Source organism: Colossoma macropomum, unplaced genomic scaffold (genome assembly GCF_904425465.1).
Source record: "Colossoma macropomum unplaced genomic scaffold, Colossoma_macropomum, whole genome shotgun sequence".
Lineage (NCBI taxonomy): Eukaryota > Metazoa > Chordata > Actinopteri > Characiformes > Serrasalmidae > Colossoma > Colossoma macropomum.
Window position 1 is genome coordinate 20,283,225 of NW_023494806.1, and position 24,963 is coordinate 20,308,187.

Below are 24,963 nucleotides of genomic sequence, written 5' to 3' on the forward strand. Positions count from 1 at the left end.
AGTTTATGCAGCAGCAGCAGCAGGAGGGTCAGTTCATGAGGGTGAGGTTTGCACAGCTTTGTACCGCATGAAGCTCCATGGTGGTCAAAACAGTGCAGATCAGACAACGGAGATGGAGCTCTGGTGACTTTAGCTGCTCTGGTGGCTCCCATAAGGTGCTTAGGGGCTCAAATAAAGGGAGAGAGAGAGAGAGAGAGAGAGAGAGAGAGAGAGAGAGAGAGAGAGAGAGAGAGAGAGAGAGAGAGGGAGGGAGGGAGAGAGAGAGAGGGAGGGAGAGAGAGTTCTATAAAGTTTTATAAAGAGTTCTGCACACTGGCAGCGCAGTACGTTCACACCTGCCACACTCTGAGGGACAGTGAGTGACCACACCATGTCAGAGATTCACACCTATAAACACATACATTCTGCTTATTATTATTATTATTATTATATTATTATTATTATTATTATTATTATTATTATTATTATAACACCTGCTATATCTGTTATTGCTTTTTGTATATGTTGTACTTTGTTCTTAATCTCCCAACAAAAGCTTTGGCAATACAAGTGTTAATATTTGTCATGCCAATAAAGCAACATTGAATTGAATTGAATTGAGAGAGAGAGAGAGAGGGGGGGAGGGAGAGAGAGAGAGAGAGAGAGAGAGAGAGAGGGAGGGAGGGAGAGAGAGAGGGAGGGAGAGAGAGAGAGAGAGAGAGAGAGAGAGAGAGAGAGGGGGGGGGAGGGAGGGAGAGAGAGAGAGGGAGGGAGAGAGAGAGAGAGAGAGAGAGAGAGAGGGAGGGAGGGAGAGAGAGAGAGAGAGGGAGGGAGAGAGAGAGAGAGAGAGAGAGAGAGAGAGGGAGGGAGGGAGAGAGAGAGGGAGGGAGAGAGAGAGAGAGAGAGAGAGAGAGAGAGAGAGAGAGGGGGGGGGAGGGAGGGAGAGAGAGAGAGGGAGGGAGAGAGAGAGAGAGAGAGAGAGAGAGAGGGAGGGAGGGAGAGAGAGAGGGAGGGAGAGAGAGAGAGGGAGGGAGAGGGAGAGAGAGAGAGAGAGAGAGAGAGAGAGAGAGAGGGAGGGAGGGAGGGAGAGAGAGAGAGGGAGGGAGAGAGAGAGAGAGAGAGAGAGAGAGAGAGAGAGAGAGAGAGGGAGGGAGGGAGGGAGAGAGAGAGAGGGAGGGAGAGAGAGAGAGAGAGAGAGAGGGAAGGAGGGAGAGAGAGAGGGAGGGAGAGAGAGAGAGAGAGAGAGAGAGAGAGAGAGGGAGGGAGGGAGAGAGAGAGAGGGAGGGAGAGAGAGAGGGAGGGAGAGAGAGAGAGGGAGAGAGAGAGAGAGAGAGAGGGAGGGAGAGAGAGAGAGAGAGAGAGAGAGAGAGGGAGGGAGGGAGAGAGAGAGGGAGGGAGAGAGAGAGAGAGAGAGAGAGAGAGAGAGAGAGAGAGAGAGATTGATTAACAGGACAGGTCCGTTTATGGAGAGATGTTAGAGAGTAATAGTGAAAATGACTGATATTAGCAAAATGCCTGTGCAAACAGATCAGTTTTGAGTCTGAATTAATTCACTAATTCACTAAGATACTGTGGGGCCATTTAATGATTTATACGTTAGAGAAGGATCTTATAGTCCAGATGAAATTTTATAGGTAGTTAGTGTAATAATGACAGGATTGGGGAGATATAGTCAAACATTTTGGTCCTTGTAGGGACTCCAGCAGCTGCATTCTGGACCAGTTCGAGCTTATTTAGTAATGTATTAGAGCATCCAGCTAAAATGGTGTTACAGTAGACCAGTCTGGAGGTTAAGGCACCTTTTCTGCATTGTATAGGGCTAGAATATTACATTGTTTAGAGAGCTTTGGAGAGCGGAGATCTCTCTGCTTTGGGTCCAAGTAGTAGGACCTCAGTTTTGTTAGGATTAAGAAGAGGGAAGTTGTTGGTCATTCAGCTTTTGATATTTTTAACACATTCTTCAATATTATTTAGATTCAGAACCTCAATTGGTTTAGCAGATATGTAGAGCTGTGTGTTGTCCGCATAGCAGTAAAAACTAATGTCGAATCTGCAAATTATGTTACCAAGAGTTTGCATGTACAGAGAGAAAAGCTTCACCTTTATATAGCTGTCGAGCTGTGTTTGTGTTGCTTTTTGTCTCTGTGTTGAGCTACATTGAGCTGTCATTCAATTTCACTGCAAAAAGCTTTTATTAAAGCAAAGCAAGGAAAATCATTTGGCGTGTCAGTGAGCATAGAAATATAGGAACTTACAGCAATATGATCTTGACAATCCATAAACAAAGGCCAGGACATTTTAGAATATCTCTTTATGCCCTAATAATGAAGCGTGTCTTTTAATAAACATTCATACTTCACCGTTTTATTCTTACACATGTGCTTTGTAAATGCATTTGTCACAATGGCAGAAATCTTCACCAAAGACTGCATCGTTTATTTACTGTTTTTTCCACATTCGTAAGTGTTTCACACTGAGAGACTGAATTCCCTGTGACGACTATTCAGTGACAATGAAATATGAAACCTAATGAGAATGTGCTGTTTTATTCACTCTACAGTGAATTTGGAGGTGAATCTTTCTATATTTTTATAACATAGACTTTAACTAGCAGTTTCATACTGTGCATTAGACAGTGTATACAACAGTTTCATACTGTTCGACTTCAGCATGTCAAAAACTCAGAATATGCGCTTTGGAATGTTACATGAGTCTTGTTCAAAATGGGCAGCTAACAAGTGCAGCGTCCTATAAACCTAATCTAGATCTAGAGTGCAGTATAACCACTACAGAGACGCTGGAGTCTTTACTTTACTCCAACAAACAGAGCTCGTCCAAATTATTTCATCTTCAAAAACAACGACTTGTATACTAGATCCTATTCCTACAGGTTTACTTAAAGACGTTTTGCCAGAAATAACTAAGCCCTTTCTAATTATAATAAACTCTTCTCTCAGCCTCGGCTATGTTCCAAAATCTCTTAAATTAGGTGTAATTAAACCCTTAATAAAGAAACCCAGTCTTGACCCCTCTGAGCTATCAAACTATAGACCTATTTCAAATCTTCCCTTTTTATCAAAGATTTTAGAGAAAGCCGTGGCAAAACAATTATGTTCCCATCTGCATACAAGTAATATATATGAAAAATCTCAGCCTGGCTTCAGGCCTCACCATAGTACCGAAACAGCGTTAGTGAAAATTGTAAATGATCTTTTATTCTCCGCTGACAAAGGAAACATATCCTTACTGGTTTTACTCGATCTTAGTGCAGGTTTTGACACAATAGACCATTCCATTCTATTAGACAGGCTTGAGAAACTAGTAGGAGTGACAGGTGAAGCTCTTTCGTGGTTCAAATCTTACCTTAGTGATCGCTTTGAGTTTGTTAATGTAAATGGTGAACGATCAGCTCTCACAAGAGTAAGTATGGTGTTCCACAGGGCTCTGTCTTAGGACCCATGTTATTTACCTCATATATGCTACCACTAGGTACCATCATTAGAAAACATGGCATCAGTTTCCACTGCTATGCCGATGATACACAATTATATATTTCAGCTAAACCAGAGGACAAAACTGAACTTAATAAGATAGAGGACTGTGTAAAAGACATTAAAGACTGGATGTCAAGCAACTTCCTTTTACTAAATTCGGACAAAACCGAAGTTCTTCTTCTTGGTCCAAAAGCTGCTAGGGATAATCTGCCTACGTTTACTCTTAATCTTGATAGTTTCTCAGTTGCACCAGGCACATCTGTAAAAAGCCTTGGTGTCACGATTGATCCCAGTCTGGCCTTCGATGAGCATATTACCAATATTACCAGAATAGCTTTCCTCCACCTGCGTAACATCACTAAATTAAGAAATGCACTGTCGCTACAGGACGCAGAAACGTTAGTTCACGCCTTCATCACGCCAGGTTAGATTACTGTAACGCTCTGCTTTCTGGTTGAACAAGCTTCAGTTAGTCCAGAACGCTGCAGCCAGAGTTCTCAGCAAAACCAGGAAATTCGACCACATTAGCCCAATTTTGTGTACCTTACATTGGTTGCCAGTTAAATTCCGCATTGAGTACAAAATCCTTCTACTGACATATAAAGCTCTGAATGGCGTTGCTCCTCAGTACCTCAGTGACCTTATTTCCTATTATCAACTGACACGCCCACTTAGATCACAAGGCTCATTATTAGTACCCAGAATAAATAAAGTTACGTCAGGGGGAGGAGCCTTTTCATACAAAGCGCCCCAGCTTTGGAATAGCCTACCAGTCTGTGTTCGGGACTCAGACACAGCCTCCATCTTTAAGTCTAGTCTAAAAACTTACCTGTTTAGTCGAGCCTTTGGTTAATTTGTTTTTCTAACTATGTCCCTCTTATCCTATATAAATAAATTTGACTTGACTTGACTTGTTATTTTTTTTGTATCATATCAATATGGACTCAAAATGATTGTCTTCAGTAGTGTACATGGCAAGTTATTGAGGCTGGTGTGTTTTCTTTGAAGGGATATTCTAGCCAAAATGAAAAATATACCCATCACTACTTCTGTTGTAAACATGCATACTCTCCTCCTACAGCGGCACGGCAGTGTTTCTCTAGAGTGGGATTTTCAGGTTTAAAGTCTGAAATCCCCTTCTGATGATGCAGCTTGAAGGTGTGGGTGAAATGTTTGCTTTTAATCGTTAGCCGCCGAATGCAGAAGGAAGGAAGGCCAATAGCTAACATCATGAAATTGAATATCTTTCTGCAGTCATGTAATCAGCCAACAGCTGAAGTTAGCCTGGCTATCTCGATGTATTCCCTCAGTTTGGCTTCTTTTCTCTGACTGAAGGGGTCAAAGCTGGGATCCAGTGGTCATTCAGCGCTGAATAAAGACAGAGTCGTCGTTTCTTCATGATTTTGTTTGCTAATCAAAGACAGCTATGCTTATGCTAGGTTGGTTGTGATTATTAGCCTGTAGCTCAGTGGCTAGGCTAGCGGTCAGGATTGTATGATGTGTTTGTGCAGCCCATGCTGGGTATTCTAATAAGAAAACAGTGACGAATCTATGAAACAGATATAAAATTGTGAATTCTGTTAAGCTGATAAGGATGAGTGACACAGTGACACAGTGCTGCTCTCCAAAACACTGTTTAACAGGACAAATAACATATTAAACTGTAGTTTTAGGCTGGAATGTATATGACCCTGTAAGATTTACCTAAACATACAGCTTAATCATGAACATACTTGCTTCTGAGAACAAACACAGTAAAAGTGCAGTGTCACTCTTCTGCAAGTATGTGAGGAAGAGCTGCTAATTTCTGCCATTGTGTGCTGCAGGAACACAGTGTATGGATTGTAGTATCTGAGTTTGACAAAGCATTTCTGTTTTAGCTATTTTAAGGTCTGACTGAAAGATAAAAGTGTTCTGCGTTAGGAGGAAGGAGCTCAGCATTAGGTACAAACATTAACCTTAAGGTTACAACTAAAGCTTATCTTCTACGGAACACGTGGAATGTTGTGCCATACAGTTCAGTGAGCTGAGTGTTTAGGTCTTGATCATTCATGGGCGTGACCTCAAATTGGGTGTAGCGATCATCCTTTATGTGGTTTATTTGCTGAGCAAGGAAGGCTTGGTAAATTCGTCCATCATTGTTGTTGATGCAAGAGTAAGCTGTCCAGTAATACCTGGGAATGTTAATTCCATGGTCAATGGTTCTTCTCCCTCTTTTTATTCTCAGCCAATTCTCTCCTGGAACCACTCCAGTCACAATGTAAGCTGGGTTGTTTTCGTCTAGCCTGCACCCGTTCTGTATTTGATTGAGCATTGGAGTCTCCACCTGCGCTTCCCAATTGCGGTTGCTGGTGCCTGTTTGTGGTGCAATGTTGGTGAGAGTACATGTAGAATCAGCTTGATCCTGATCAGCAGCGTAACCGTGTGGAAACAGATGGCCTCTTTCATGCACCGAAGCTTCCTGATAGTCTTCATCCCGGGCCTGATGTGTAAATGTCTGTGTATCAACCCCTCCCAAGTACTCCATCTCTGTACGGGACCCGTTATTTATATCAAGCTGTCAAGAAGGACAAGAAGAGAAATCTAAGTGAATAAACACATCAGTTAGTATTTTAGTTGGACATTTACTGAGCCACATTCATGACCCTGTTCACCCTGAGTTACCTGCTGTGTAGAACAGCACTCTCTTCATGACTTACAGTTTTTACCAGTGTGTAAATAACAATTTGGTTCTTACAAGCCTCTATAACTGGATAAATGAAGCCTCTGATAATAGATTTTACTGTCATTATTTATTCAGTAAAATCACTCTATAAAATACATTATAAAATATATAAAATTTTTATTATCACTCTATAAAAGCAGAACTGGGGTACCTCGTACCTGGAGTAAAATTAAGATCAGTTCATATTTATTATCATGTGTATTAAATACAATAAAAAAACACTTTGTCACTAACTCTTGTAAAGGATTACACAAAAAATGACACACGTTTGCTCTTATTCTTCAAGGCTCCATTAAATCTGATCTCAAAATAAGCGCAACTCAAACTCACATTTTTTAGGAGTGCACAAGATTTGAGTGTAATAATTTAACAACCTGAAAAACATGCAATGAACATAATAAAAATAACTAGGATTTGTGTGCATGACAATCCAGTAAAAAAGTGAATGCGCTTAGTTTACATGCACATATATGTATAAACAAAGGTAGGTTACACATACAGGTATAAACAAATGCCACACAATCCAAACCAGATCTTGGTGGCTTTAAGAAGAGTAGTTTTTGTGTTCTGACCAAGAGCACAAGAAAATCTGAAATGACAGGGACGCAGATGGAAAAATGAGGCTGAAGTTGGCTTCGTATTTGCCAGATACATATTCTTATCATTGAAGATGGAAGTGAAAAGTTGAATGAAAAGCCAACTTTAGCTTTGGTCCACAAGTATTAACCAAGCAAAAGTAGCCAAATCCAAGCTTTACTAACATCATTTTTTGCAGTTCCTTTTGACAATGAATTATTTATTATTATACCCCACTGTGGCAGCGGGGGCGTGGTCAAGCGGCGTCTGCAGGGGAGAGGCTGGGCCAGAGTGAGAACGCAAACGCTCACACCTGGGGCTAATTTTCTCTTTCCCTACTAATATGAGCTCCTTCCCCAAAAGAGAGAGAGTCCTGGGAGACAGCAGCACATGGCAGGGAGACAAGCTGACCTTGAAACTCCAGCGACAACTCTGAAGCCTGCAGTAGTGAAGAGCTTTCCGCTCACAGCCCAGCGCTCTTTTGTTTGTTTTGTTTTCATTTTGAAGGGCGGCACGGTGGCACATTGGGTAGCGCTTTCACCTCACAGCAAGAATGGCCTGGGTTTGATTCCTGGCTGGGTGACCAGGGTCATTTCTGGGTGGCGTCTGCATGTTCTCCCCGTGTCTGAGTGGGTTTCCTCCCACAGTCCAAAGACATGCAGTCAGGCCAATTGGACATGTTAAATTGCCCCCTAGGTGTGTGTGTGAATGTGTATGTCTGTCTGTCTGCCCTGTGATGGACTGGCAACCTGTCCAGGGTGTATCCTGCCTTCCGCCCAAGGACAGCTGGGATTGGCTCCGGCACCCCACTGTGACCCAGAAGGGTGTGTGTGTGTGTGTGTGTGTGTGTGTGTGTGGTGTGTGTGTGTGTGTGTGTGGTGTGTGTGTGTGTTTTGAGAAAGAATCAGAGCTCCCTGCCTGCTGCCACCGCCGGTACTCCTTTTTCCCCCACAACCTCCCCCCTCACCGACATTAGTAATTCAATTCACATGAGCCTAACGCTGATACACACTCCTCTCTTCAGCATCTAGCAGCGATGAGTGTAACACTTTATTCGGACAGCCTGCAGTTAGACACTCTACAGTCAACAAACCATCTACAGACTGTTAACAACCTGTCAGTTGACGGTCATCAACCAGTTTATCAATTGATTCTCAACATGTCTCAACATGATCTTTATCTGTGTTTCAACAAACACATTATCAACTCAATCAATGGACTACACGTTGGAATTAACAAGAATGCAAGAAATGTTAATATGACTGTCAACAAAGTATCTACAGAGTCTACAGAAAAACTCAATGAGAGCCTGTAAACAACATCTATGATATGGTGGCTGAATAAACGAAAAAAATCTTTGTACTTGTAGTCCGTACTTCAGTCGTGTATTTCATAGTCTTTCAAATGTGGCACGACTGTTCTGCTGGTTCAAAGTGTCTGTTCAAACTTTCAGTACTCCATAAAAACAAAATATCACAATACATATTACGTAGCATGAAAATGTCTTCAAGAATGGTGACATTATGTTTTTGTCACATCAATCAGCCATACGCACGTTTGTAAATGTACAAAATATCACACTTTTGACTCTCAGGCCAGTTCAAGTGCTAGGACTCCATATGTTGTGCTTTCGGATATCCTTTAGAGGCCTTCCAAGAATTCCTTCATGATATGGTTTACCCAGCCAATAAGTCCACTCAGTAAATCATAATGGCTGTTTCAGGGCTTCCTCAGAGCGGTTTGCCCTTAAACGCCACACTTCTCTTTTCAATGTCTGCCAGGCCCTTTCAGTGTTCTGTGTATGATAACCTGTTTGTGGATCTACATAATTCACACTGTGGTTCACTTTAGCATGTTTGTAGCCTTCCTGTGTGAGGATGGAGTAACTCGCCACTCATCACTCACACCAATGCTGTGCTTCCTCACATACTTCTTAATCAGAGGCATTAACGTTTCACGGTTCCTCTTCTGTACTAGCCGAAGTTCAGGTCTTCTGAAGGGGATACTGAAGGGGTAAAATAAAAGAGGGATATTCTTTAAAGTACATTTTGACATTTTGTTTTTAAATGTACTATAACGGCATTGAGAATGTCAGATGCATTTGCCTTAATTACTGCTGTCTGTTTCAGATCTAATACATTAAATAAAATTTACTGAAAACATGAAAATCAGCAGCATCAAAACAAGCAAACTGAGAAGTTACTGACTGCTGACTGACCATTATTCTTGACATTAGGAAGATTCTATTGTTTAAAAAAATACATGATACATAAAGTGAATATAAATTTATTAAGACTAGTCAAAGCAGTGAAATGGGATGTTTTTGCTGTACATTCACAAAATGTGTTTCAGATCAAAAGATAAACTAAAACATGGAATGTCAGCTTTTATTTGTAGGCACTGTTTTCATACAACATAAACCATAGTGACAGCGTTGAGTAGTTATGTCAGATACTGTGATTATTTGTGTGACGTTAATAAGTAACTTATCCATTCAGACCAGGTATCAACGGTTTATTGATTTCTACAGTCAGTCGTTTTGGATGGGATGGCAAAAAGCACGCGGGCCGGCGCTGCTAACAGCGCTGCTGCTAACAGCTACAACACCAGAGCACGAACACTGGCAGAGGGCGGGGAAGATGACCCTGGACCAACTCAGCCAAGCAATAAGAGTAAGTTATCATGACATTTTGAGCAATAGCTTGAAAAACATGCCTACTAACGCAGTTAGCAACCGGACTGTAGGGAACCGCCTGTAGCTTTACCTCGGCAATAGCCAGATAACAAAGTTTTCTTACGCTAACGTGGGCCAACACCCAGCCTTTCACAGTAAAACGGTGTTATCTAATGTTATGGTGAATGTCCGCTATTTAATATACGCATTACGGCATCTTTTAATATATAGCTAATGCATAGCAAATTGCCCACAGTACTGCATTCAGTAAATGTTGTTAGACAACACAATGAATCAACATAGTGATCTAGATTAGTAAAAAGTAAGGCATGACGTTGATTTGAAATGCTTCCTCGTGTTTACACATTCATAAGTATTCATTTGTGAATGTGTAAACATGAGAAATATACACTGTATTTCCAAAAGTATTCCAAGTCACTGAATTCAGGTATTCCAATCACTTCCATGGCCACAGGTGTATAAAACCGAGCACCTAGGCCTGCAGACTGCTTCTACAGACATTAGTGAAAAAATGGGTCACTCTCAGGAGCTCAGTGAGCTCCAGCGTGGTATCGTGATAGGACGCCACCTGTGCAGCAAGTCCAGTCGTGAAATTTCCTCACTACTAAATATTCCACAGTCAGCTGTCAGTGGGATTATAACAAAGTGGAAGCGATTGGGAACGACAGCAACTCAGCCACGAAGTGGTCGGCCACTTAAAATGACAGAGCGGGGTCAGCGGATGCTGAGGCGCATAGTGCGCAGAGGTCTCCAACTTTCTGCAGAGTCAATCGCTACAGACCTCCAAACTTCATGTGGCCTTCAGATCAGCTCAAGATCAGCGTAGAGAACTTCATGGAATGTGTTTCCATGGCCGAGCAGCTGCATCCAAGCCTTACATCACCAAGCGCAATGCAAAGCGTTGAATGCAGTGGACCTAGAGCAGTGGAGACGTGTTCTCTGGAGTGACCAATCAGCTTCTCCGTCTGGCAGTCCGATGGACGAGTCTGGGTTTGGCAGTTGCCAGGAGACGGTACTTGTCTGACTGCATTGTGCCGAGTGTAAAGTTTGGTGAGGGGGGATTATGGTGTGGGGTTGTTTTTCAGGAGGTGGGCTCGGCCCCTTAGTTCCAGTGAAAGGAACTCTTAATGCTTCAGCACCAAGAGATTTTGGACAATTTCATGCTCCCAACTTTGTGGGAACAGTTTGGGGACGGCCCCTTCCTGTTCCAACATGACTGCACACCAGTGCACAAAGCAGCTCCATAAAGACATGGATGAGCGAGTTTGGTGTGGAAGAACTTGACTGACCTGCACAGAGTCCTGACCTCAACCCGATAGAACACCTTTGGGATGAATTAGAGCTTTAATAAGTATTGAATTGTCTTAACGGGCTGATTTTTTTAAAGAAAAACAAATGTTTCTCAGTATTTGACGTAAGAGTTTGGTGTAGTACATAGGGTTGGGTGGTATGATGGTAATACACTATACTGTGGTTTGTACAAATGATGGTATTTCAATTTATGGTGTGTCAAATTTCTATTACACGTCTGAACAGATAAACACCACAGATCCAGACACCACAGAAAAAGTTTCATTTCGCCTTTCTGTCTCTTCGGCGGTTGCTCAGCGCCACTCTCGCAGATCACTGTTTTTAATTATCTAAGCTTGTCTCTGTGTTTCAGAACAGAAACATGCTCTGTGGTGGGCAGAGCTTGCAGCATGCTAGTAGGCTAACACTGTCCAGCTCCTCTCTCCTTCTTAACAGCCCTAAACAGCATTAAACATTTATCATTTGTTCAATAGATGGTTTGACGTTTATTGAATGATGGTTCAAAAATTGTGCAATGCGTTCACTTATTTGGTAACCATGTAAAGCTAAATGAGATGGCAAGAAGCGGTTATAAGTGACTTATCACCATCAGCTCAGCCTTTTTTTAAGGCAAATAGTGTCTCATACTGTACATGAAATGTCAGGAAAGTTTCAAGGTACAAAAAAGTAGATACCGCCTAAGCCTAGTCATATATGAACATCGTTAAAGTTAAAAAACCTACTGGTCTCTCGCTTAACCAAGAGGAAGAAAAAGAAAAGCACACTTAGCCTGATATCAGTGCATCAGAGGTCTTACTGCACAAACTGTAGCACTGATTCCAGTGGGCTGTGACAATCGGTAGCACAAAGAGAAACTGAACAGCAAACAGAAGTGGACATATAAAACCATTTTTATTCAGAAATGACCACAGCAAATCTTTAGGCTACTATGGGTTAAACTGCTAGGTTTTTTGGTCTGATAAAGCTTGTGGATGTCTTATTTCATTGGGCTAAGAATCAATGTAGATAATGTATGTAATGTAGATAAGAAATACTACTTTAAAGAAGTTAAATTATCTGCTAATATAATAAGAAACCCTCAGTAGATAAAATAATTACCAAAAAGTAAAAGTCTCGAAATAAATTTGTAAGAAAGATTTTTTGTAAAAAATGTTTTTTGTACAAAAATGTCACAGATGAAAATATTGTGTTTCTGACAAGACATAACATGATTTGACTTACCAAGATATTCTTTGCAGTATAGCTGTTGCTATTCAGTCATGTTTTCTGTTTGTTTTGAATCCAGAGTGTCAAAAATAATTACCTACCAAATGTAATTACTTTGTTTCAATACTGTGTAGCTTTTCCTACAGTTTTCTGTTCTGTTTTATGTGGGTTCAAATGGAAAGTGAGTGTTAAAGGGTTCTGCAGTGTTTTACTTATTACGTACAGCAAACCCAAGACAGTGCAGTTTGTCCTCGGGAATGTTTATTACTAGACATTTCATTAGCTTGATTTTTCTGCTTAACATTTCTGTTTTGCTTCAATAAAGAAACAATGAGAAAGTGTAAACTTCATTGGATAAAACAAAGCATTCTTTTGGAGGAATAAATTGCAGTTAAAAGTAATATATTGATAACAACAGTCAGAATTTGACAGACAGCATATCACAATCACAACAATCACATTGGAAGAACATCAGGCAGCACTGTGAGGATCATGTTCTTCTATTTCTCCAGTGCATTCAACACCATACAGCCTGTGCTGTTAGGGGAGAAACTACGGCTGATGCAGGTGGATGAATCCATCATCACATGGACAATGGACTATCTGACTGGACGACCCCAGTATGTGCGACTGCAGGGCTGTGTCTCAGATAAGGCTGTGTGCAGTGTTGGGGACCCCAGGGGACTGTGTTAGTGCCATTCCTGTTCAACCTGTACACCTCTGACTTCAGGTACAACACAGAGTCGTGTCATCTGCAGAAATTGTCGGATGACACAGCCATTGTGGGGTGCATGAGGAATGGACAGGAGGAGGAATACAGGAAGCTGATGAAGGACTTTGTTGACTGGTATAAGCTGAACCAGCTGCAGCTAAACATCAGTAAGACTAAGGAGACGGTGCTGGACTTTAGGAAGTCCAAACCTGCCTGTCACCAGTCACCATTGAAGGAGCTGTTGTGGAGGTGGTTGGGACATATAAATGTCTGGGTGTGCACTTGGACAACAAGCTGGACTGGAGCTGTACCACTCGCAGCAGTGTACAGTTCATCCAGTGCTTCTGCAGGATTAGCTCATAGCTGAATGTGCACAGCTGCAGGAGAGTACTGACAATCCCTACTATCCCAGTAACAGTAAAACACTGTTACTGTACAGAAACTTTAATTTAAAACCCTGATTCCTACAAAGCCAAAAACGGACCAGCCCCTCCCAACCTGATGGCAATGGTCAAAACTCTAATTGTACCTCAAGCCCTTCGAGCTTTGAGTACAGCTCGGCTTGACCCGCCGTCCTTCAAGACGCATGGAAGGCAAGCATCAAGACTGTTCCCTGTCCTGGAGCCCCTGGAACTCCCACTGGCTGTCCGAACAGCAGAGTCCCTCATGGTCTTCAAACACAGACTGAAGACCGTCTCTTTATACAGCACTTAAGTGAGCACTGAGTTAAGTATGTATTGTATTGCACTGCTCTGTGTTCAACTCTGTCCCTTTGTCTCTAAGTGTCAATGACTTTCTAATTCTAGCAGTATCTGAGCTCAGGACTGGCTTTCTCTCTAACCTATTGGTAGCTAGCAAAGATACTTTCTCTAGATAGACAAAGCACTTCTTGCAAGTCGCTCTGGATAAGAGCGTCTGCTAAATGCTGTAAATGTAAATGTATAACTTCAATTTCTTTTTAATGATCATCCACTAGCAAAACAGCAGCATAACAGCAAAACACTACATAACTTCCTGTATATTTTCCAGCAGCCTCTTGACTCACCCTGCTGGCGATTCAGTGATACTGCACAATATTGCACTGAACACATTTTCTCCTTGTGTAAAATATTTTTTCACCATGGAACCAAAAGAAATACAATAGTCAGGCAGCTGATAAATGTGACAGTATTAACTGTATGTATGTGAGTCAGTTCTGGATGAAACTGGATGAAATGGGAAGCATTCTAAGTTCTTCCATCATTCAGCATGTAGGTGCTTGGACCTACTCCCTTATCAATTGTCATGGGGTCACTGAATTTCTTTTACTCTGTAGGAACTTGCAAGGGATTCCTGACCCAAACTGTTGCCTTCCTGAAACTGAGGAACCCGTGCACCATGTTTGCAGTCTGTGCACACCTTCATTCTTTGTTGGTAGTGAGACACTTTCTGGTGAACGGCAGTGTCAGTTCGCAAAGCAAGGAAGAGGATGGTAGAACAGTCGATCTACTGCGCATCTGCGCCCCGTAAAGAAGCTCAAAGGGTGCAGCACCAGTTGTGGCATGAGGCATAGACCGATAGCCAAGTCAGTGATTGCAGTTTTTAAAGATTGGTTCTGCTGGACGGCCAGCTGGATTGTGTGCTTAAGCACATAGTTGAACCGTTCAACAGCTCCATTCAGAGCAAGGTAGTAAAGTGAGGATTGGTGATGGCGTATTTGCTTTTCTTTCAGGAAAGTTGTAAAGTAGCACTTAGAGGGTGCAACTTATCGACTAAAAATGTTGGACAAGTAAGTTATTACATTGGACATAGTAACAGTGGACGTAAAAGCCACCTTAGGCCACATACTGTAATAGTCTGTTAAGGTCATTGCACACCTACAGCCCCAAGCACCAAATGGGCCTACAATGAATATAGTTGTTCTAGCTGTTTTGTCATTCAGCTGGCACGTTTGGCAAGAACTGATGGCAACATTGCCAAGTGCATCCATTTTGGGCCACCAATAGAGTTGACAGAGCTGCTGTTTGGTGCTCTGCTCGTGCACATTTACACATCTCTCTGTGAACTGTTTAAACATGCAGTTCATGTTGAGATGATTATATGAGGCTTCCTTGTTTTGCAGTTTTTTCTACAGTCAGAGTGAATAATGTTAATATTACAGCACTGTTTAACCTTTGAGTGATGCTCTGGTTTCGTGTTGTCTCTTTAGTGATTTATAGGTTATTTTTTATATAGGATGTTTTTTCTTTTTGCAAAACAAGATGGCTGAATATTATCAAATTCAAATTATAATAAAATATCTCATCTGCTTTCAGACACAAATGTGGTATGCATTGAAAGTCTTCCACACAGTTTCTCCATTTCAATGAGCTCTGAGTAAGAAATAATTAAAGAAAATGTAATGTAGGCCATGAGGGACCCCTGGAGGGCTTAAAGTTCAGTCAGAGCAAGAACAGTGTTGTAATTATTTAATTCTCTCAATATGTTCGAGTGTTTCTTTGACATACTCCTTGCTCATCTACATCTTTTCCCATCTCATTTTTCTTGATGTGACCTAAATATTCAGGTCTTTGCAAGGCCTCTGGTGTATGTTCGTGTTTTCTGAAGATACTGGAGTTTGCCTGGCTTGTGAAATGTCCGTTTCCTGGGGTATAGAGTACAGTGAGTACGGTTGGTTTCAGTTTGAGGGGCCTACTGAAACTAGGGGTGGGCAATATGGCAATATTTTATCATTATTGTGGTAAGTTATGTCAGTGTGCTTTTCTGAGCATATCATAGATATCATCAGTATTTAAAGAATGCTGATTAACTGCATGCATCATTACAAGGAGAGCCTAATTAATCCTGCTGAATCAGATAATCATTGTAGTTGTAGGTTTATTATAGCATTTTTGTGTGTTGCACTACAGATTGTTCCAACTTATCAAATCTCAAGAAAACAATATTGTGATACATGTTGTGTATTGTGGAAATGTCTTGAAATATTGTGGTATTATATTTTTGCCATATTGCCCATCCCTAACAAAGTTGGCTGTAATGGCCGTAGACGGAACCATACCCTTGCAGATGAGGCTTGAGTTAAAAGCTTTAATGCCAAAAGGATGATCCTAGAAAAGAAACATATAGTCGAAAACCAGAGATCCAAAACTTAGCAAAGGGGCCAGACAAAAGCAAGGCCATAAACGGAAAATAGGTCATAATGAAAACATGGTAACAGACATGAATGAATGCTCAGTATGCACAACAAGGGGACGATATGGGATTTAGAAGTCCAGGGAAGCTGAGCGTTGATAGGTGGATCTGGATGAGTCCTGAGTCATATGTTGGAGTGAGGGGTTCTAGGAATTGTAGTCTGAGGAGGCAGAGTTGACTGTGGTTTAGCCGGGCCGGAGGGATTGTGACATTGGCCTGGTCTGTGGAATAAATCATGGGTTCTGGGGTCTGTAGAGACAGACATGGCCTTCTGAGATATCTAAAATAAGCCATGGTTCACTTTTGGTCTGTTGTACTCTCTGGATTAGGTTGAGGTTTCTGAGGTCTGAAAAAAGTAATGGTTTCTGGAGTCTACAGGTTAGGTTTTTAGGGTCTCTAGAATAAGTCGTGGTTTTTGGGTCTTTGGAGTCTCTTGTAGTATAAAAGTTTGTGGGTCCAATAGAGTTTTGAGGGGATCTGCAGACCCGGGTCATGCTCCAACCTAACTCACAACACATAAGTATGAAAGAAAAAGGTGGACTGCCTGGCAGGCCCTGGGGACCAGGTGGAGAAACACTGCTCTGAAGTAAGTCTAAGTTTGTAGAGACTGGCCTGGCTTCTGAGGTCTCCAGAATAAGTCATGGTTTCTGGGGTCTATAGTGACTGGCCTGGCTTATGGGGTCTCCAGAATAAGTCATGGTTTCTGTGGTCTAAAGTTGCTGTGACAAAAGAACTTCATACTCCACCACCTGCAGTCTGATCAGGTCTGATCTCACTTTTTAGACCAGTAAAATCTGAGAAACAACCGAAAGTGAAAAATCAGAGTGTGATAGGATTATTAACTATGTAGAGTTTATAGAAGCTGCGTAACTGTATTTCCCATATTACATTGTCATATATCAGCAAAATTGCGCCAGAGCCCTATTTTATATGAATAAACTGAATGGGTTCACACCAATGTTAAGTAACATTAGCAAGCTTACAGACACTTGCAAAAAGAACAGACTGGTTTCAGGATGTAATGACATGTTACTTTTCCTCACAACAACAGATGAGTTGTGATTTTGTCTTGGATTATGTTTTGGCCCCTGCCTACACCAATGACAATGTTTTTTTTTTTTTCTAAAGCATCATGTACTTCTGTCTTGCCTTCACCTCTCCTGCGTTACAGTATAACTGTATTAGAGATGTAATTATTATTCTTTTTTTATCACCGGTGCATCCACTCATATGAACCATGTCAATGTAGCTAAATGACAGGACTGACAGCTAGAAATCAAAATCATAATATAGGAAATAGTATATTGTATTAAAGAGTAATGGTTGAAATAACCAAATAAAATTTGCTTGTTTTTTATAAGTTTGTTGTACCTTTCTCTACCCTTGGCTTGAGCATTTTAGCTTTAGGTAAAAAAAGTATAAAAGAGTTGCATTTTAGCAATTTCAGTCTAAATGCTTTCACATATTTTCAAATTCATCATTGTTAAACAGGATCCTCAGAGCATTCTCTGTGGTGTTTGAAGTGCAGGGCAGTACAGCAACGTGAAACTGACAAACAATATTTGTGAAGCACAGACACTTTATGAAACCCTTAAGCTGTCTAAGTGAAGTCAGTGCTCAAAGGTTCCCACAGGTTTACTCACCTGAGGTTCGACCTTCCACTCTACGTCGCCCCGATTAACCTGTCCTCTCCCGTAGAACGTGTACGCGGAGTAGACAGGGATCCTGTTCCTCGTGTCGTACAGAGTGACAAATCTGTATTGATTATTAAAGCGCTGACAAATCTGCTTATACCGTTGTCCCTGTTGTAGAATAGTTGGGGTGATCACGTCATTCTGATTTTGGGGGTCTGGGATGAAGAACTGAGGACATTTACTTCCAAAAGACTGCACAACCTCAGGCGCGGCCAGTGAGGTGAAACCCAGCAGCAGGAGCACAGTGAGGAGCTTCATCCTGAGAATCAGAGCTCTGTCTGAGGAGAGCAGCAACAGAACAGGGAAATAAATAGAGAACATCTCAAAGGGAGGAGGAGACAGTGGCTGCACTGTGACCTGCTGTGGGCTAAACTGATGGAAGGAGGAGGAGCACCTCAGCTGACAGTAATAGAGTCCTGTCACTCCTTTTTCAAAGCAATGATTGTTTAAGAAAATTATTATTAATCTCCAGTCTGGGTCCTGAATCAGTAGGGAGTGGGGGGTTGTATCATTGCCACTCTTTTTCCTCACTCCAGGACCCGTACTCTTCCTGTGTCAGGAAATGGCAAAGTTGACAGGTTTGGGATTTTTCTGCTGAATCTGGCTCAATTAAAAACATAGTCTTGGATGAAAATGTTAAAGTCGTGTGGTGCAGTTTTTTTTGGGCTACTCAGAAAATGCACCACAGCTGCCAACAAGATTGACTGCAGATAGTAGACAATGGAAATGAATGGTCTAAAGAGTGTATATTGATCCTGGTTTAAATAACTGGAAAAATAAAAACAGACAAGCAGGTGTAGACTACAGCTGGGAGAGATGGAGAGAAAGAGAAACAGAGGAGAGAGGGTGAGGGGCAAGTAAAAGCGAGTTGTAATATAGCCTAAATTCAATAAAATTGTTCTTACTTCGGAGAAACAATGACTGCAGTAAAGTAAAAATACTTAGAATGGATTTAGGCCCAAAACGAATTAGTAACTAAAAGCTGGATTCTTTATCTCATAAGTTTAACAGTAAAAGATTTTATACAGTACTGTGCAACAGTCAACCATGAAATGTGGCTGAATACTAGATGGCTCTCTGTGAGACATAAGCATTGTTTCAGTGCAGAGAGCCATTTGAGAATCAGCCTAGGTGTTGGGTGGTAACTGTGAATACTGGCCTTCCTCAAGGAGACGTTTAGAAATGGTTATGCAGATATAATTGTCATGGATTCTTGATTTGTGTATGTGTGGTGTCAGTTAATTTAACAACCCCCTGTACTGTGTTGGTCCAGTGGTAACTGTGTCCCTGTAGGGAAAACACACCTTGGGGAGGTACTGCACTGTTTGACTTGCCCTATCAAATGACTGCCTCCTGTATTTTATATCTGAGCCCTTTGCTAGATATGATCCAGTAACACTAGAACACGTCTGCAGTGCTGTAAAACACTATATGAATAAAAAGATGATGAGTCTCTACAGGCTGTTTATAAACTGTTGAACTAGTCAAACGCTTTAAGTGCTAGTAGTACCCAGCATCCTCTAGAGAAACCTACAATAAACCACAAAGACAGGAGCATATTTTATTTAGATTATTCATCCTTTAGTTCTTAATAAAAATGTGCTGCTTGCAACTGTTCCCCAAAACCATCCCAGCTCAGTCACACCATGCTAGTCTGAACTACAGCAGCTCCACCTGTGTTATTCAAGGCACTTCACCATGTCTGTGAACAACAATCTAACTTAATGTATCATGAACAGATGTGAAAATAAGGCTTTAATGGAAGGATTTGTTACTTAACCAGTAATATGACCTATAATGCATATGCCTGGCTAAGCTACATTTACTGTGTATAAAAAGGTGATACATTCTATAAAAAAAATATAGGTTCTGATTAAAGTAGCATCACAATCACAATCATTCTGCTGCACTGGTAGCTCAGTGTGTTAACACTGCAGAAAAAAGTCAACATGACAGTGTATATATATATATATATATATATATATATATATATGTTTCTGTAGTGAAGTTTATTTAACGTGACTTATAGTAAATAATGTAACGTATTCATCACAGTTTTGAAGCGCCTTGTCCAGGGGCTCAACCAGGTATACAAAGTCACTCCTGGTACCTGAACCTGCAACCTTCCAGTTGCTAAGCTCACCTTTTCTACCACTATAGCTGCTGTCCACGTTGTGTTGTCACATTGTACACATATCTGATATATTAAGGAAGATTGATTTTACAAGGCTAAATGTCTCACATTTCTGGTGATATAGCAAGATGTTAGTTTCACCTGTTTTAAATGTTGTTTCTGCACTAGAGCACATTGCATATAACATATTGAACAAAGAAAACATATTTTGGCCAAACAACAGTATGGACCCTGCGGGATATGGCCACATCACTGTGCAGACCAATGCACCAAGCACCAGCACTTCAACATGGAAGATGGAGCTCTTCATAACAGCAGCTTCGTAACATCTGGCAGAGCCCACCTTTACAGTAATGTATCCTACTGCAATCTACTGTGTGTTTTTCAGTTTAGTTTTACTTCTGAAACTACATTTCAGAAACAAAAGTGTTTGGAAGTTCTAGTTTTCAGCACGTGAATATTCTGTACCCTTTTTTTCAGCGGGCTCCCGAGTGGCTCAACCGTCTGAGTGTTGGCTCTGTCATCATGAGGTTACAATCCCTGGTGATGCTACAGCAGTCCATGTCTGGGAGCCCAAGTCGCTCTCTTTGGGTGGCCTCCCTCCTCCCATCATTCAGTGCAGGCGTCTGTTAACTGACGTAACAGAACTGGTGGTCAGTGTCTCCTCTGAGCGTGTTCAGCTGTACAGTGACGCTGCAATAGCGACAGTTCGAAAACATGCAGCTTCACAGCTGGTGGAATTATGTAATTGAGGGAGATCTGACTAGTGGGTAGAACTGGATACGACTGAATTGGGGAGAAAATTGGAAAAACCTTTAAAGAAATAAAATGCGATATACAGTGCTGCTTTAAAGGGAGATCTGATCACAGTTTAGTTCAGCTCAAATATAATTTGATTTAGGACTGATCGCAATTCAATTCAGCTCTGATACAATCAAATACGGGTTTGATCCAGTATGATTCAGTTCAGCGCCAATTTGATCAGATTCACATGTGATCCAGTATGATTCAGTTCAGCTCCAATTCAATTCAGGTGAGATCCAATATGATTCAGTTCAGCTTTGATTCGATTAGATTCAGGTTTGATCCAATAGGATTCAGTTGTGATCTAATATGATTTGGTAAGCAGCACATTTTTATTAAGAACTAAAGGATGAATAATCTAAATAAAATATGCTCCTGTCTTTGTGGTTTATTGTAGGTTTCTCTAGAGGATGCTGGGTACTACTAGCACTTAAAGCGTTTGACTAGTTCAACAGTTTATAAACAGCCTGTAGAGACTCATCATCTTTTTATTCATATAGTGTTTTACAGCACTGCAGACGTGTTCTAGTGTTACTGGATCATATCTAGCAAAGGGCTCAGATATAAAATACAGGAGGCAGTCATTTGATAGGGCAAGTCAAACAGTGCAGTACCTCCCCAAGGTGTGTTTTCCCTACAGGGACACAGTTACCACTGGACCAACACAGTACAGGGGGTTGTTAAATTAACTGACACCACACATACACAAATCAAGAATCCATGACAATTATATCTGCATAACCATTTCTAAACGTCTCCTTGAGGAAGGCCAGTATTCACAGTTACCACCCAACACCTAGGCTGATTCTCAAATGGCTCTTTACACAACATAGGGCAGCCAATACATATATCTAACAAGAAGACATTTGGGATTCAGCCACATGCATGCAATTCCCAGCTGAACATGCATTGTGCTATACAGATCAGGTCTATTTTATCTAATCAGTCCTTCATTACATTAAGTTAAATCAGGTGCTGCTGATGGAATTTAATAAATCCATGCAATGGCTGGAGTTCACTGAGAAGACCTCTTATTGTACTGTGGTGTTTGCGTACAGGAAGACACAGGGAAGGCCATGATTCTGCTGTGAGAAGTGTTCTTTCATAAATACACCAGCAGAAAGGCAAATACAGAGCACGGAACTCAAGGAGGAGATCACAACCAGCTGTAGACTTTCATCCCATGTTTACCAGCCCCAGCACAAAACACATACACCCCCTGACACAGACTAGCACAATATATACATACACATACCTTAGACTCACAGAACAACAACATTACAACATTAATTAGTCCTTTTTAGAAGGGTGCGTTCCTCTCCCATGAACACTCCTCACAAGGCCTCCAGCTTGTGCCAAGTTCCTGGGGATGTGCACAGTCTTGGCCAGCACAAACACCGTGGACTGTACTTTCTTTTTTCCTAATCTTCAATTCCCCCCAATCACACGATACCACCAGCTCTAGGAGGGCAAAGGCTAGCACAGGCTTCCTTCAAGTCCTGTGAAGCCAACCACCACATTTTTTTGAACTGCCGCTGACGCGTCATCAAACAGCTGAACGCGATCTCCTGATGACGGGGCCAACGCGTAAACAGTTGCGCCACTCGGGAGCCCCTGGACTATACTTTTGTTCCTGCACAGCAAGGAGTGACTGCAGTAACAAAGGCACTCCACCTGGCCGCCACACGCCTTCTCTGTCATCCACCACACCGTCGATGCTGGCGTGAGCACTGCGACTGTGTGCTGGGGCCCGATGCTCGATGATGGTCACCTTCCTGTCATTTAACGTGTCTTTCTCGGTGTGCGTTAGCACAGCAGGGATATGTAGCGTTGGTCACAGTAGGGATATTGGTGAGCCCAATGATAGCAAGCATGATGAGCTGTCTGCCATCCATGCCGCACTTGACTCACAGCCACCACTGAACCTGCAGGCCGGCATTCCCTCTACCCGCTGTCCCAGGCTTGTGTCACCCCCAAGACAGCATTCGTCCTCTACAACTTTGGCACACCAACACTGCTGGCCGTGGCACTTCTAAGCTGAAACTTTTGATTGTTTTGTTTTCACTTTCGCCGGCCTTTTTCATGCCAGCACCGCTGTTGTGCCTCACCATAGTGACAAACCCCCAACACAAAACACCCCCTTGCCCCGACACAAAATAGCACAGTAAACACATACACATACCTTAGACTAACAGAACAACAACATTAACAGCATTAAATAGTCCTTTTTAAGAGTATCCATGCATGGTTGCTCACATGGCCATGCCCCTGAAGCTTCTTGGAGGCAGCTTCAGCCAGTAGTAGGTTGCTACAGTATTCTTCTAACCTATATGTTTGTAACTGGCAAAAACATTCTGTTCAGATAAATTGTTTTGAAGAATTTTCCTGGCTGCCCTAGTCTTTTGCACAGTACTGCACTGTTTTTTTTTACTATTGAAGTAAACTTATGTTAAAAGGAATCTAACTTTCAGTTATTTTTTGTGCTTAAATTAATTGCAAGTACTTTCACTTTACTGCAGTCGTTACTTCACCAAAGTAAAAATGACCTGTTCCAGGCTACATTATAACTTGTAGGCTAGCTTTCAATTACCCCCTCTCTTTCAGGAGGTATGCTGTACCTACCTGTTTGTCTTTAGCGTTCACAGCTATTCAAACAAGAATCAATGTACTGTAGTGACTTGCGACTGGCTGGTGCTGGCCTCTAGAAGCTTGTGAGGCATGGCCATACCGATGGCCATACCGATGGCCATACTGGAGTATCATGGGTGGCACGCACCCTCTGGAAAAGGTTCTCGTTGTTGTTGTTGTTTTTTTAGTTTAAAGTATGTGTTTATTGTGTTATTTTGTTGGGGGGTCACCAGTGCTAGGAGTACAGGTGCTGAATGTCATTTCACTCAGTCTCAATAGTTTGTCAGTACATTCAGATCTTCAGCCAGATGTTGGTTCTGATCTGGGTTGGCAGATGGTTTCTTGTAGTTAGATGATGTGTTGTTAGCTAGGAATGTACTCTTCCGCTTTTCAGAGTAGTTCTTTTCAGCTGCTTCTTAATTCCATTGTCAGTGTGTTTCTGGCCTTTTGTACTGGACCTTGTCTCCTCATCTGTAGGCTCCTCATCTGTATCTCCTTATTCTGTGGCAACTGTCAGAGTTTAGCTGTGAATAATGGTTTGTCATTTTTTAAATTTCTTGCAGGTTCTGGTGGGCACATGTTTCTTCACAGAAGCACAGAATATCTATTGTGACACCACGATTTTTTACAGATGAACCTGACGCAACTGAGAAACTTTTAAGTGTTAAATTAGACAGTTTGTTTCTAGGAGTGCTCTTTCCTGTGGTGAGTCACTGAATACGTTGCCTGTACTTGGAAAGTTAGTTGCAAATATTTGCTGTCTCGAAGTCCCCTAAAATAATAAGTTGAGAGTCTGGATGATTCTGTTTCATGTGGTTAATTTGGCTGCTAAGAAAATGAAGTGCTTCTCTCAGGCAGGCTTGCTGTCGATTGTAAACAATGACCAGCATGAATGATGAAAACTATTGTGATGAATAGAATGGTCCACAGCCCTAGACATATTTTTATTAAAACACATGCATCAGTGCACCAACCTTTGTTTACGTAGAAACAAACTGACCGCCATCTTTTAGCTTTCCCATTAGCTCAGATTTGCGGTCAGCACGGTACAGTTGCAAACCAGGTAGGTGATCTGCACTGTCAGGAGTTTGGTCAGATAATCAGTGGATCCTGCAGAAAGACAGTGATCTAATGACACCAGTTAGTCCCCAAAGAATGCTTAAAGCAGAAGAAATGTTGCATTTTGAAATGGCTTAGTCAAAGTCCAAACATTAATCCAGTAGAAATGTTGAAGAAAACCTGAGGTGTGGCATTTGTTCAAGAAAGCCTGCCAACACAACACATTAGAAGCAGTTCTATAAGGAGGAAATGGACAAGAGTCCTCCAAATCAGTGTGAGGGCTGATCAACAGTTGAAGTCATTGCTGCTCAAGGGGGCCACACCAGTTCCTGAAAGCAAAGGTTCTCATACTCTTGCCAACAAAGACATTTAATGTTGGATCACTTCGTTCAATAAATGGATGAACAACTTTGTAATTGTTTATTATTATTTGTTTTATTGGGTTCTTTCTCTACTGCTATGATTTAAATAAAGATCTTATTTTAGGTCAACATTTGTGTAGAAATTCAAAGAATTCTAAGGGGTTTACAACTTTGTCAGCACCACAGTAGTTAAGAAGTTTCATTGGATGCACCTCTAGTAATAGGATCTAAGATGTAATGTTCTGGTTTGTCATAGAAAAGGGTCTTCAACCCGAGCCGACTTATATGAAAATGACACATCATTACTGTCCGGTAAGGTCTGTCTTTCCAAAAGACAGGGGTTAATATGGCATTTCTTTCATGGCTCTTATCAGTTGGTATTTATGGGGCTTTTCTTGACCACCTACAGAGTG

The 24,963-nt window shown here is 41.6% G+C and overlaps 1 protein-coding gene across 1 annotated transcript; it reads right to left on the reverse strand.

The window, feature by feature from the left end:
• Nucleotides 1-5,451: 5,451 nt before the first annotated feature.
• Nucleotides 5,452-23,251, reverse strand: LOC118827695. Its single transcript, XM_036599135.1, has 4 exons — nt 23,171-23,251; nt 22,176-22,296; nt 17,513-17,841; nt 5,452-6,030 (listed from the first exon to the last, which is right to left on the reverse strand). The coding sequence occupies exons 1-4, from the start codon at nt 23,249-23,251 to the stop codon at nt 5,452-5,454; spliced, it is 1,110 nt and encodes a 369-aa protein (XP_036455028.1).
• Between the last annotated feature and the right edge of the window lie 1,712 nt (nt 23,252-24,963).